This window comes from Ochlerotatus camptorhynchus, unplaced genomic scaffold (assembly GCF_037179485.1).
Source record: "Ochlerotatus camptorhynchus isolate MF236.1 unplaced genomic scaffold, CSIRO-AGI_Acam_v1.1 ptg000300l, whole genome shotgun sequence".
NCBI lineage: Eukaryota > Metazoa > Arthropoda > Insecta > Diptera > Culicidae > Ochlerotatus > Ochlerotatus camptorhynchus.
In genome coordinates this window covers 1,156,007-1,171,520 of record NW_027040788.1, presented here as the reverse complement: position 1 = coordinate 1,171,520, position 15,514 = coordinate 1,156,007, and the positions used below count along the sequence as shown (strand labels likewise).

Below are 15,514 nucleotides of genomic sequence, written 5' to 3'. Positions count from 1 at the left end.
TATTTCGTTCAAAACGAAATTCCTTTACAAAAAAATATATTTTTATGTATGAGAATTTCGTTTCGAACGAAATACAGAATAGGGTGAGTATAAATTAACAAAGAACAAATTTCGCCTCAGATACATAGGTTACTGCACGCTGACGTCACGAAGGAACGCGATGAACCCACATTAATCAGTTTGACATCCAGTGGTGGTTTGTTTACCTTTTATTCAAGTTAATTTAAGCGTTTGGATAAATAATTACTCAAAGATATCCCACTATGTTCTTTCAAAAAATATTGTTGTTTTAGTTTTTTTTTTAGATTTTGGATTTTTTTGATTTTTTTTTTTAAATCTATGTAAACAAACCACCTCCAGAGTATAGTCGCTATAATCATAGTCTGGTGGATAGAATTTCGATCTATTAAAAAGCGGAATCAATTCAATGTATTTTAGACCGACAATTGAAAAGGTACTATCAACTTTTATAAACAAAACGTTGAATATTCTTTCCTCGCTAATCGAACGCAAATTACCGGCATCATCGGATAAGGGAAACTTTTCTCAACCCAAAGATGGTGTTAGTTTGCGTAGGCGAGCCTTGAGTCAAGAGAAAAGGGTTTCCGAAGTTTTGTTCGCAATAGCTGATGTGCTCTTTTCTGTTGTTGGTCGTAATTTGCTCGATTGGTTCCGCTATTTGACAGCTCAATTGATTCCCGAGATTCTATCCGCCAGACTATGAAGCAACTATACTCTCTCAATCTTCAAGTGGGCTACGTTTTAGTTGGACTGTAGCCCACCTTAATCAAAGTCAAAGTTATTTTTTTTATTGGGACCATTGGTTCAACTCCTCGCAACAACAACAAAAACTTCATTTCTGACAGAGCTGATTTTTGTGAAATTATGTTAGTAGGGAAGGTGAGCATAGGATACACATAGTCAGTGTTGCTGGCAAATGTAGATTTTTTATAAATGTTGAAATTGCTGCTCAGAGCTTCTGCTGGAAGATAAGGTTTCTGAAATAAAATGAAAATATAACATAGTGAACTCCCCATCGTTGTCCTGACCTGTAGCTAATTAAAAGGAAGGAATTATTGCGCATTTCACACCAAATTGGACTTATAAGCGCGTTTTCACTTATTAAAAAGTGTGATAAAATTGCAAGTTTACATCATATCGTCTTGGTGTCTTCGGTGCACTTATTCCTTATGATGCAAGCAATAAGTGCTCCCAAGACATCTAAACGATTTGACGGAAATGTGCACTTCTATCACACTTTTTGCATTTTTGGGACAGTCCAGTTTCAGATGCAATCAGCAATATGTAGTGAGATAGCAACGATTGGAGTAAATGTACATGAAATAAAACTTAGTCATTGACGATTTTGACAAAGGTTCGCATTTCCGGAGTGATTCGAGATTTGGGCTTAATTGCTTTGTAAACAAACATATCCATCGCCGATGTCTTCGAATTCGAGTGAAAACAAAAAAAACGGCTTGTAGTATTCTACTTAGTAGTTAATCATATTTTTTGTATAGTTATTGCTGAAATATTCAAATATTTGACACTGCTCTGTAAATTGGTTCTTTTTAAATTTGTCTAACCTGTTCAAACAATTACGTGGACCAGAAACAAACTTTACATTAACTCTGTAGCGTGATCAGTTATGCAAATCGTGAAGCATTATGATGCATCGCATTACTCATCAATCATAAGGTACAACAAAGCTTCAGTTCGTAAATTAATATGCCATCCTCATCAGTTTCGCTTTTATGATGATGTACCCTCTCCATTGCAATCCGATATCAATTTATACGAACAAAATTTTAAATGCACCATTCGTTCGCACTGCGTGCCGCATTTCTACGTTCGATGGTTTTCAAATAATTCCAGAACAATCGAAATCCCTTTGTTGCATGTTAGCTCGTGTTGCTGTAGGCGATCCATATCTAAGGAAATTCCGGATTGCAAAATTTAACGCTGCTCGGTCGATGACCTTGACCTACATGAATGCAGTTCAAGCTGGCCTCGTTCCATATTCGCCAATAGAAACCAGTTGTAACTGTGCTTCCTCGTTTATCCTTGTCTATTTCCAGATTTCGTTGCCAAACTGAGTCAAAAGTTTTTCGCGATACATGCACCGTTCGACCCGGCCTACAGTGAACAGGTGTCAACAGAATGCAAGCGAGCAGCCAAACGATACCTAACCTCCCTTCGAGCGATGGACATGTGGGCCCTACGGAGTAAGTAAATTGTTTAATGAGGCAATTACACCGGTCAACACGATAGTTGCATTCTATGTAACCCTGTTTCGCTTCCCTTCCCATAGTGCACGACTCCAGTGCAAAACTGCACTCCGGTATTCTGAATGGAAACATCAACCAGTTCGGAGATTACGATCAGTGTCTGAGTATTCGCGGCGGCGAGAAAAACAATGCCGCAGACCAGCACCATCTCCAGGGACGCTACTGCCTGGCCGGCATACAACCGAGTGTCATCTCCAATACTGTTTTCCTGCAGCACATTCTCAGCTTAGTTCAATCACGGGGAATTCTCACAAGCCAGCTCGATGATGTAAGTGCAGTCCATTGATAATCATATTTACTACCGTTTCATTTTGGCAATCGATAAGCAAAACCGGTAAGGCCACTATTGTAAATTACACCCTGGTAATGAGGTTGGGATGAGTTCCCAAAACCTGTTGCACACTGCAGCTTCGATAATAGCGCGAACCTTGTGCACTTGCGAACGCTGCACGTTTTCCCATTATGCCTACCACTCGTTCTTACAATAATGCTATGATTATCGTGTGAAGTACGCCGATAGGAGGCTCGTCAGCCGGTTCGCAAGTTGTAGAACAACTTTTCTCCATGGCGTCATTGCGATGGTATTCAACTTAAGTCAGATCGATGCCGTGATCATGATTTGCTGATGCAGAATCGTGAACTATTGCCAAGGAGATCAGGTTTGCGCGTTTGGTGTATGTTTACATTCCACAGGCCCAACGAAATTTCCGAACTGATCCGCGATTATGGCATACATGCTTTTGTAAACAAATACGACAATCATCGATCTCTTGCGAATAAAAGCTCAATCTCGGAAACTAACAACAATCAGGTAGAGGAATGATTCTTCTACCATTTAAGATAGTTTGTTTGCAAGTTTGAGCTTCCGAGAAATCGGCGATTAATCTGTTTGTTTTTTTAACAATAGCATGTACCGTAAAACGGGGTATCTTTGATAATCCAGGTAACTTTGATAGTATAATATAAAGAATAAATTAACTCGCTGTGCTTTTTCCAAATAAGAAACATTGGTTCCATATTATAGCTTAGGGTATTTCCGTTGATATCGTATATAGTTTTTACATAGTATGTGTTACATATTTTAAAAAACATTAAAAACAAAAATTTTTGTCGTGTTTTTCGCTTTTTTGAAGAAGCACTCAAACCATCACTTATGAATTGTATTTCCGATACAGCCATTACAAATTCAATGTTGTATTCTTATTGCTTATGAAGTTTTCTGATTATATACTCATTCAAAGTTTCATATTTAAGGAACTAAATTGTTTGAGTTTCACTCATTTTTTTTTTCTACATTCATCGAGCATTATCAAAGTAACCCCAAATCAAAATACTGAAGTTCGCTCACAAAACTAAAAAAATAGTGCAAATGCTTTAATTTTCGTTCAACATATTACTAAAGAATTAACTCTTGGATCCTCAGTACTTGTTTTAAAAATATAAAATTTGAAAAACATTCATTGCTGTAAAAAATATTTAGAATATACTTTAAAAAACTATCAATGTTACCCCGTTTTACGGTACGCCCTAATCACTATACATATATATATAGGTAACTACAAATGAAACTCACATGCATTTCATAGGAAGTGATTCAAAAAAATCTATTGTAATATAAACTACAAAAAACAAAAACCGTAGTAGGGTAATATTCCAATGATTGAGAACTACTCAATTGCTGCACACTTCACCTTGTTGACTCTGCAGGCTTTATCCAGCATTGCAATAATTTTTACCGAAACAATGTGACACATTATTCATTTATTCATTAATTCATTCGATGGAAAAAACATAGTTTTTTTTAAGTAACAACAACAAGTAATTAAAATCCTAATTTATCCACCTATTTGCGTTGATGGCACCGTCGAAAAATCGTCTCTTCTAGCAAAGATTGACAGTTTCTTACGGGAATTTTCGATGAAGTGAAAGGGTAGTACGAAGTCCGCCATGATTCACTCACAGTCTGACGTTTGCTTATGCATTTTACCATAGAAGTAAAGAGCTACAGAGTCACCGTCAATGCCAATTGTACAAAGGTTGAAAATGTCATTTTCGTGCGCCTAATAGTTAGCGTCTTAATAAAACATTTTAGAGGTATGAATTCTTCGAATAAGTTTATTGGTACGCTAATGAGCTTTATGTTTTCATATTGATGATTAATCCCCCTAAAAGTGAGATCGATATTTTTCAGTTTTTCAATATACAAGGTAGGTTGCTTGACAAAAGTTGTAGAAAATACTCTTTCAAAGAACTTTGTCCAAGAAACCCAGTTCGTATCTTGTTTACTTTTGAAGATATATGAGTTTTTTTAATCTTATTTTTTTCACTTTTTAAGAAGCGGCTTACCTGCCACTGACAGGCTATAGCTGGCCCGATTTACCCCGGCTGGTGGCCTCGAGTTAGGGTACTTCCTCCAAGACAGGACTTCGGATGGACAAATAACAACAACAAGAAATAAGTACGATCTAATACCACAGACAGACATACAAATTAGTACCGTTATACTTCTTTAATCTAGTACCTCAAAACGTACAATTTGTGGTACTAGCTTAAAGCAGTACAACGGTAGTACAACAGTGAACTTTGTATGTCTGTACAAGGTAAAAAACGTTTATTCTACTTATATCTCCTCCTCATTCGTGATGCCGATGAGGTCGGTGGAGTCCTTCGACGACGATGATAACGGCGTACAGGGGTTTGAATGCTCAATAACTTTTTTATTTGTGCCTTCAATATCGATTGAAATCATTATTCCTGATATTATCCCCCATTACCTGCATATTTGATTAATATTATTTTTCCACAATCATGATTTTTCAAATATATTTTTTTGAGTTGATTTTGACTTTTTCTTAATATTATTATTTCCGCATTCATTCTTTCTTGCTTCCACTTTCGTTCATCAATTTCATATCTTATCTAGGTATTGAGTTCTTTAAATTTAAAAAAATATACCCTTTTATTACACTAGTTTACAGCATTTTTGAACTCGGTAAGGTGATGATCATTTCCAATGCAAAATCCTACGCTGAATTCAATGCCGTGGTCAGAAAAAATTAAAGTAGAGCCATTTTTGAGATACACAAAAATTTTGATTTTTTGAATCTTGGACAAAAGTACGATTACTAAAATATCAATATCTTTGGAACTAGTGCACCAATTTAAATTTTTTTTATGAAAATGAAGCTAAATAAATTTGCTATTGTTCACTAGAATATTATGTCTTAATTAAAAATTTAATTTTAAAGTCATTTAAAAATTTACAGCATTTTTTTTTTATTTTTCCTGCGAATTTTCCATAAAAATCTTGTTTTAATCAACATTTTTAATGGGATAAAAATATTCAAAAAGTCATTCCATAATTTATTCTTAAATTCCATTCAAAACCGGAGAAAATGAGCCTTTAAAGGATGAAATCGGTTGGAAATTGTTGAAGTTATGAGCATTTTTGTAAAACACTTAAAAATGTTGCTGAAATACAACAGCTTTAGAGTTCCTTTTCTAGGTGTCGTTGTAAGTTGACGAGGCTCGGTAGCTCAGTGGTTAACGTTTCTGCTTACTAAGCAGAAGGTCGGGAGGTCAATCCCAGGCCCGTCCCCTTCCTTGCAATTTTTCACTTTGCCTTATTCTATACCCACTAGATTTTAATGAAAACATATTCTTCTTTAACACCGATCGCATCACTTACCACAGTGTGGGTCCTGATCTAAAAATAGAAATTGGATGAGTGCGCGCGCGTGTGTGTGTGTGTGTGTGTGTGTTTGTGTATTATAATCGCTCCACCAAAAAACGATCCCTGCGTGTGCGTGCAACCTTTCCCCACATCTCCAACATCCCAGTGATTTCTCGTGGAAGCGCAGAGGATTTCTCGGTTTCCTTCACAGCGAGTACCACGTCAACACATTCCTTCCCATTCCCTAGTTGACCTGCATTCTGCATTCGGACACGGCCGGCGCTGGTATTGCTAAATATTAGATCTCCAGTTCTTACACATTGAGGATGAATGTTAGTCCCAAACATCATCTGTTGGTTCTCTGTGTAATTGCAGCTGATCTGGTAATAACAGAGCAGCAACCGTGGGCGATCAATCTGATTTCTGATTTCTGATTTCCTTTTCTAGGTGTCGTTGTAAGCATCCAAATCGCATGTAAAGTTTTCATGGGAGATTCTTTTCTCTACATATCAATTTGATTAAGGCATATCAGGATTTAAAACCGAGTTGATACAAAAGAAATTTATTTAGGTTTTATTAAAAATGATTGAGAATCGAATGACTTTGTCTTCGATGTTTTGAACTTGTTTCTCGAATCAGAAACCAACAATAGTCACCCATCATTGCTTCATCCCAAAACCCTTGGTAACGACGTTCCATCATCTTCATTTGTTGGTGAAAACGTTCGCCGTGCTCATCACTCTCGTCACCAAGATTTTCCGGGAAAAAATCCATGTGAGAATGTAGGAAATGTATCTTTAAAGACATATTCACACCTGTGTTCAGTGAAATAAAAGGATTTGAAATTAATTATATGTAACAAACACAATATTTTTGATTTATATCTATTTTCTCATAATTTTTGAGCAATTCATCGACGGCTTCCTCATAATCTGGGCTTCTGAAATTTCCTAAAAAGGTTGTGACAACACGCTGGAACGATTTCCACGCTTCTTCCTCATCTGGTGTCAAAACTGTATTGAATGCGGAATCATTGAGCAGTTTTTTGATCTGTGGGCCAACAAATACACCTTCCTTTATCTTTGCGTCGGATAAATTTGGAAATACTGATTTCAAGTACTGGAATGCCGGCCCTTCTTTTTGCAACGCTTTGACGAAATTTTTGAATAGCCCAAGTTTTATATGTAGTGGTGGAAGTATTATGCGTTCTTTTACCACAAGAGGATAATTTTTAACGTTGTCTTTACCAATTGTGAAATTATCCCGTTTTGGCCAATCTTTTCGGACGTAGTGTTCCTTACGAGCTCGACTGTCCCATTTACACAAAAAACACATATATTTTGTGTATCCCTGTTGCAATCCAGTCAACATGGCAACCACTTTAAGATCGGAACAAATTTTCCAATTGTGTTGATTGTAATTTATCAAATTGAGCAATAGAGCCATTGATTCATACGTTTCCTTCATATTAACGGCATGAGCTAATGGAATAGAAGGTTTCTCATTCCCTTGATGCAGTAAAACGGCTTTCAAGCTCAACTTGCTGCTATCGATGAATAAACGCCATTCAGCTGGATCATATGGCTCACCAAACTCTTCAAACAAGCCGTTTACGTCATGGCAAAAACATGCCTTGTCCTTTGTAGAATAATATTTGTCAAATTTCTTGTGACGATTCCTGTGACAAGAAATTTTGACCTCCTTGCTCAGCATGTTGTGTTCTTTCAAGCGTGATGCCAGCAATTCGGATTTCTCGTTCGATAAGTCGAGATCTCGCACCAAATCATTAAATTCGGATTGTGTAAACAGTTTTGGGTTTCTTTCCAATTCCACCTCGAAGTCTTCCTCGCATTCCTCCTTGAATTCCTCCTCACTTTTTGTAACGGTCAATTCAACAGAGGGCGCTCGTTTCCGCTTTGGATAAACAGGATACGGGACCGAACTTGAATGTGGAACAGGTTTTGTCATAGAAGCCACTTGTGGATACTCAACTGTTTTGTGACGTCCTTGTTGCTTAACATTTGTCAAGCAGAAATAACAATCCGTTGCATGACAAAACGGTCGACGCCATATGGTGGGCATGTCAAAGGACAAATAGCGACTGACAGATAACAAATAAGTGAGTTAGTAAGTAAGACATTAACACTTATCAAAAATAGATGAAGTAAGATAATGTCGATCAGGAAAGAACAAAGCACTACCATGCTGTACATAAATTGTTTATATGAAAGTTATTCAAAAAATCAATTTACCTTGCGCCTGACATCCACCTAGCCAAGCACGTTTTGCACGAACTACATAATACTTTTGGAATCCACGGTTTGTCAAAGTCTCCAGGATCAATTTTAAAATAAAGCCTGTATGCAGTTTGCAACGAAGCAGTGAAATTGACCGATTTTGTAAATATATAGTTGCCACACGCGTAGCAAAACTTTTGAGAATCATTTTTACACTTGAATTCACGTTTTGTCGTATACATCGTTAAGCAGTTAAAGAAAGAAAGCTGTCAAATTGAGTTGGTTGCGTTAGGTTCTCGCCGAGCGGTCTCACAAACACTAGCGTAAATTATATTGTTGAAAATATCCCATTTAATTTTGCGTGACAGCTGGTAGTGTTAGTGAAATGCACCGTATGCGTACACGTCCGCAGAAAGGCTTACTGGAAGTGGTGCATGAACCTAGGAGCGGGACAACGGTCAATCTTGGAACATTAAAAATGTTGATTAAAACAAGATTTTAATGGAAAATTCGCAGGAAAAATAAAAAAAAATGCTGTAAATTTTTAAATGACTTCAAAATTAAATTTTTTATCAAGACATAATATTCTAGTGAACGATAACAAATTTATTTAGCTTCATTTTCATAAAAAAAAAATTTAAAATTGGTGCACTAGTTCCAAAGATAATGACATTTTAGTAATCGTACTTTTGTCCAAAATTCAAAAAATCAAAATTTTTGTATATCTCAAAAATGGCTCTACTTTATTTTTTTCTGACCACGGTAGTGAATTCAGCGTAGGATTTTGCATTAGAAACGTTGGTCAACCACTAAAGTTCACACTTTTTATGTTGTTTTGTAAACTAGTGTTATTCCCAAAATCAAAAGAAGCGCTCCGACCGAATCAATTTTTATCTTCATCCGATAGGCCGAAGTAAATTCAATGGCGTTTCAATTGCGTTTCAATGCGTTAGGCCAAGTTTAAAATCCGTAGGCCGAGTTTGGCGTCAAGAAGCAGTGTTGGACTTTTGACAATATCTCAACGATTGGTTTCTCGTTTTAAAATCTTACGGTACGTACGAAAAGATAAATAAATTTGGAAGCCATCAATAATAATAACAATCCGTTTGGTGCTAAACTGAACTAGATTAAGAAAGACTAAGTGCGGGTTATGCTTAATAGGCCGGAAATGGGGTAGTTAACCCTACTTGTTTTAAAAATATAACATTTGAAAAATATTCATAGCTGCAAAAAATATTTAAAATATACTTTAAAAAATTATCAATGTTACCCCGTTTTACGGTATTCATGTTGTTAACACACTCGACTTGAAACGGAAAACATCGGCAAAATTGAATTCATCGTGAAAGATGCCTTGGTATTACACATGGATACCAAGCAAATGTCGAAAGGACCAACTCAGAAACCAGAGGAGCGACTTGCGATTACGGTGACAGGCAATAATAATGAGCAATTACTTGGGGATCCAATCATTCCCAGTGGATCTGGAGGAGATATCGCGGACGGTGTTTATGCAGAATTAGAAAAGTGGGGATTCATCAATCAAATTAATGCTGTTGGGTATGATACCACTGGCACTGCCTCCAACTCTGGTGTACACAATGCACTATGGGCAAAAATGGGTCCAAAATTACCCAAAATTCAATATCTCAACAGCCCACTGAATTCCGGTCATGAAAAATAACTTTTCCGAAGGAAAATCATCCAGGGAATCGATTGCACGTGGTCCCATAGACCGGAGAGCCTTTTAGGTACGTGTTTTGGACCATTTTATTCCATTTTCCCCTACTTTTTGGAGGAAATGTTTTTTTCCCAGCTCTATTTTTCGTAAAACATAAGCACTTTATGCATGGTTTTAGAATACTATGTCTTTAAACAACATTTCATGAGATATTAGGGGAATACGGGGTACATTTTATAGGGGAGTAAGGGGTAGAAGTGAACCCTCGCTAAATTTATTTTAATTCATAAAAAATGTTGAACGATGCGATTGATTGAATGACCCCAAAGGTTGCCTGTAATAATAAGATTTTTTTTTCGAAATTTTAAGGTTAATTGGGGTTAAATAAGTTTTAAGTTACTGCTATCTGTTTTAAAAGAGTTTTCATTTTTTTTGTCTGTATACAGCAAAACGATATAGTGGTTTTTAGAATTGTGTTTAAATTGGTAGTTTTGTTCCTTATCGCCATATATTAGACCCGTATTTTTTTATTTTGTCATTAGGGTGACTATTTATATATTAGGGCAGTGAAAAAAAAAAAAAAAATTTCGATTTTTTTCAAAAATTTATAACTTTTGAACTGTTTGGCCGATGACGGAACTCAAAATACCAAATAAAAGTTAGTTAAAAATATTTTTCAGAAAAAAATATTATGATATTAAAAAAATGGATTTTGTATTAAAAATCATTGATTGTATTTATTTTTAATGGTTTCCATCCCGAACAAATAATTACAACAAAAATACATTTAAAAACAATGTAACAATAAGACGAAAATTATTGTCTTAACATTTGATTTATATTGTTACGTTTACAATAAAATTACCTTGATTTATGTTGTACAAAACAATAAATTTCATGGTAAATGGAAAATTTACAATAAAAAAGGGGGGCAACCTTTGGGGTCATTCAAACAATCGCATCGTTCAACATTTTTATGAATTAAAATAAATTTAGCGAGGGTTCACTTTTACCCCTTACGCCCCTATAAAGTGTACCCCGTATTCCCCTAATATCTCATGAACTGTTGTTTAAAGACATAGTATTCTAAAACCATGCATAAAGTGCTTATGTTTTACGAAAAATAGAGCTGGGAAAAAACATTTCCTCCAAAAAGTAGAGGAAATTGGGGTAAAATGGTCCAAAACACATACCTACAAGGCTCTCTGGTCTATGGGACCACGTGCAATCGATTACCTTCGGAAAAGTCGTTTTTCATGGCCGGAATTCAGCGGGCTGTTGAGATATTGAATTTTGGGTAATTTTGGACCCATTTTTGCCCATAGTGCAATGGTGCGGTTGCTTCGTTAGAGAAGCGCCTGAGACGGAAGTTGCTGCATTTGCCGTGTCGGCACCATATTCTGGAGCTAATTCTAGAAGCAGTATTCACATAAGTTTTGAAGGGAACATCTAACGTACCAGACGTTGCCATTTCTAAGGAATTCCTGAAGTCCTGGAAAACGCTCGACTCTACATAAATACGACCCCATGGAGCCTCCATCACTGCAAAAGGTTTCTTGTAAAAGTCCTTTACGCGTGCAGACTATCGAGAAATACTGCTACTTTCGCTTCTGTTGGTTGGAATTGAAGAATATGGTGGTTTTAAAATCAAAGTGAAAGCTCCTGGTAAGCCTAAGTGAATGATTGCATTGAAGAATAATGTTATCATGATTTATTATTCTTTTAGGAGCTATGCATCGCGCGCGCTGGATGGCTCGGGGAATTTACGCACTAAAAATTTACCTCTTCAGAAACCAATTTAGTTTGCGTCCTTTAAAAAATTTAGTTTGCGTATTTTAAAAAAATGCTCTATTTTTGGGAAATGCTTCTAATACCTTCAACTTTCCAACGGTGCTCAAAAAAAGTTACGTAGGGGAAATGTATGTAATGTCGGCTTAAATGCCCCTTATTTGGGCCCATACATAAATTCAGCAATCGACTAAATTTTCAATAGCGACCAAAAATATCCCTTAGTACCGTCCCAATGACGCGTTCATCTAGATAACATTGATAAATAGCAGATTATTAGCGATGGGCCCAATCTTAGATCCATAGGCCAACATTAGAGCTATTTCCCCTACACCCAACCGGGGGATGTAAGATTCGCTTACAATTATGTGTGATTCATCATCAGAGGATGTTAGTGGAGACCGCATGAACCGAGGATGCGATGTACCTAGCTGCAGTCCAATGCAAGAAAATTGGAGACCGAAAAATGTAGAGTGTATTAGTGAGGTAAATTAGTTATGTCGAGAAAAAGAGGACACAGACAGCCGGCCGACTGGACTCGAACCACGAACGTTGCGATTATCAGACCTGTGCTTTCTCCACTGCTCTCTCCATGCTTCTGAATATGATTAGCCTAAAAGCAAACATGAAGCGCTCATTTTCTCGCATACTCGACTTCGTATACTTTTTCTGCTGGAGAGATTCGAGGCAAGTGTGTGTGTCGTTCTACAATGTTCTACAATGTGCGTCGTTCTACAAGCTTACTGGTATAGTCGAAAGCGTAGATAGAACACGAAATAAAAAAAGACAAAAAACCATTACATCGCCTGCATGGTCAATTTATAACATTCGTTGCGATGTTCATGAACAGAGGATGATAGGAAACGAAACTAACATTCATTTTAATAGATTTTTTGTTTGCGTGTATATAACGTGTTCCGGATCAATTTGACCCAACGATTTTGGCGGCATTTGCTAACCAAATTCCAAAATCTTTGCACTCAAACTAATCTTTGGGGTTTGCATTTTGTGAAGCCGGCCACAAATCAAGGATTGGCCGCAACTGACCAATCAGAATCGGTGTCGGGATTATCAAGTTTTGGCCATTTTTGTACGGGTGCGTTTTCAAAACACAAATACCAGAAGAACTCGCCTTTCTTTCAAAATGCGGTCTTACCACACCAACTACAGGGATTGTAGCCCTTTGCCTATCTTCCATTTTGAATGACTCGAGTGACACTTTCCTATGATGAAAAACACGTCTACTGAGGATTCATATTTCAAAAAAAAAATCATCTACTAGGTATATGCGTGATAATGTTTGCTGTACTCGGGTGGCGTTTGGAACAGGCCTTGGCCTTCATGACGCGCCATATTGAGTAATCCAGCGGAATAAGATCGGGGCTGGATGGCGGCCACATATCCTTCGCCCAGAACGGAAGATGTTCCTGCAACCACTTCTGAGTTCGGTTCAAGCTGTGGCACGGAGCCCCATCTTGTTGAAATACAACATTTGGCCTCGGACCGTACTGTTCTTTGATCCACGGAAGAACATACATACTTAAAATCCCAATGTAGACCTCCGTGTTGACCTTGTCGCCTTCTGGAATGAACACCGGGTCCATTTTTTTTTGCCATCGGAAGCCACCAATCCTAACACCATAACGCTAGCAGGATTCTTGGTCAGATACATGTTCTTGTGATCGTCGGCCACGTCTTTTACCGGAAGAGAACTAATATACCGGTCGGTTCTGGAATTTGATACGGGATCGACGGTAAACATGCTCTCGTCGGTGAACAGGATTACCGGATTTCTCGCTTAAGGAAGTTCAAGATTTTCTTGCATCGTACGACTCGTAGCTCCCGGATGCGGTTGGTAAACTTATTAAAACTACAATAAAAGCCATTTGGCATCAATACTGGTGCCATTTGCCTTTGACGCTTGCTAACTGCACTAAAAATAAAGCATCAATCAAGATCAAACGGGATACATAAATATCATCCGATCTTGTCACATTCATTGTTCAAAAATTAATCTGTCAAAAAATCCACATAAATTTCCTCATCATTAAAGTGAAAAAATACAAAAATTATCAAAACAGTTCTCAATTTGTGGTATTTTGTAGTATTTTTAAGTGATAGATTAAATCTAATGTGAAATGTGCTTCGGAAAATCTAAAAAAATAAGTCCGCCTTCGGAAATCGTTGATTTTACTTATTATTTTTAATTTATGAGACAAAGTAAAGTTATCATTGTGTCCAGCCGAGATAATTTGATGATTTTTGTAATCTCTATTACTGCTCATTGATGAATTGATGAGATTAAAGTTATTTTCAAGGAAAAACATCTTGATAAACGAAGATAATATAAAAACAAATGGAATAATACCAATATTTCGGTGGTATAAAAATTGATTTTCCATTGGCCAATTGTGAAAAAGCTATCTTGCTTTCATGAAATCGCTAACAAATGCAAAACGTTTTTAATTCGGCTTTAATGAAAATAATTTGCAGACTGAATCGTTTTTTTTTCTGAGGCCATTTTGCTTGATCCTATTCCGTTTAGTTTTATGACGGCATTAATGGTTTCAAAGTTGCCTGGAAAAAGTTAAACGTCAAAAATTGTTTATCTTTCGATAGTTTTGTTGTTCGATCATTGCATCGAGCTTCTACTTCAGCGTTGGATCAGCAAGTTGCGTGGCATCCTCGATAAGGGCGATTATTATCCATTGGAAGCAGTTTATCAGGGAGTGTATCCACCGACAAACCAACATGACACTTAATTATGACTTATGCCCGAAAATCGTTAACGGCCGATTTAAATGTGCAGTGATCCGAATTGTCAAAATCATAGGGTTATTTATATAGATATAAATTATTTGTCCAGAATAGATCAGACACGAACCAATTCATTACTTTTGCATGCGGGTTCATGGCTTAGCTAAATATTTCCCGCGAACACGGAGCCAGATGTAAATAGTGTACGTTGATCGGAAATTTTTATTGCTTTTGCTATGGTCATTCATGTCGGTTTGTCGGTGGTGTACCTACTTGGAACTTGGAACCCCAAGTAACAAATCTAGAGCTGCTTGGCTATATTCCAAATTTATAAAGGTTTTATTGCAGCTGCAACCATTACCTACAGCTTTATGACGGTCATATACAATGCAAGTCATGAAACATTCTTATAGCTATCTACAAAACCCCTATAAAGCTAATTAAAAAACCAACTGATGCTTATGCTATTTTCACTTATGAAAGGTTTTATGATTGCATTGAAGTATACAAAAAAGTAATATAAATTGCCCTTATAAAACCAAAAAAATTAATCCTTTCGTTGCTTTATAAATAAGCGCAATAAAACTAGTTGGCCATGAAACAGTTATTTTAAAACAATTATAAGCATTCAGTTGCGACTTGTCAGAAATGTAAATAGGTGGTTTATTTTTACAACATAGAAAAGAATCAAAACTTTCCGGTACTTCAAAGCGGAGCGCAAAGAAAATCAACAAAATTGTTAGCATGAGCATGAAAACATTTCGTGTATACGTCTCGCTCGCATATACATGGGGTGACACGGTCGAATCTTGGTCGAAATGGTGACAGTTCTAGGGCAAAAAGGTTGAAATCACGCATAACTTTTCATAAAGGTTAATGCATTATTCAAAACTTTTCTAAATGTTTGTAAAATTCATCGGTTGCACCCGTAGAATAGGAATATACATTTGCCCTCAAATAAAAAAAATGAATTCAAGCTGAACATTGCATTAGGTCCTAAGTAATATTGACAGATTCGCTTCGTCAACTTTCTCTTTGCATCCCCACGGTCATGTAAAGACATTCCCAGGTATTTTCAGCACATAAATCG

The 15,514-nt window shown here is 36.7% G+C and overlaps 1 protein-coding gene across 1 annotated transcript in view; it reads left to right on the top strand.

Annotated features, from left to right (window-relative positions):
• The window catches only part of LOC135706985 (O-acyltransferase like protein-like), a 49,473-nt gene that overhangs the window by 16,897 nt on the left and 17,062 nt on the right, over positions 1 to 15,514 (top strand). The window contains exons 2-3 of the mRNA XM_065228691.1: positions 2,079 to 2,225; positions 2,312 to 2,556. Coding sequence (XP_065084763.1) covers positions 2,079 to 2,225; positions 2,312 to 2,556 — 392 coding nt within the window. The remainder of the gene's footprint in view (positions 1 to 2,078; positions 2,226 to 2,311; positions 2,557 to 15,514) is intronic.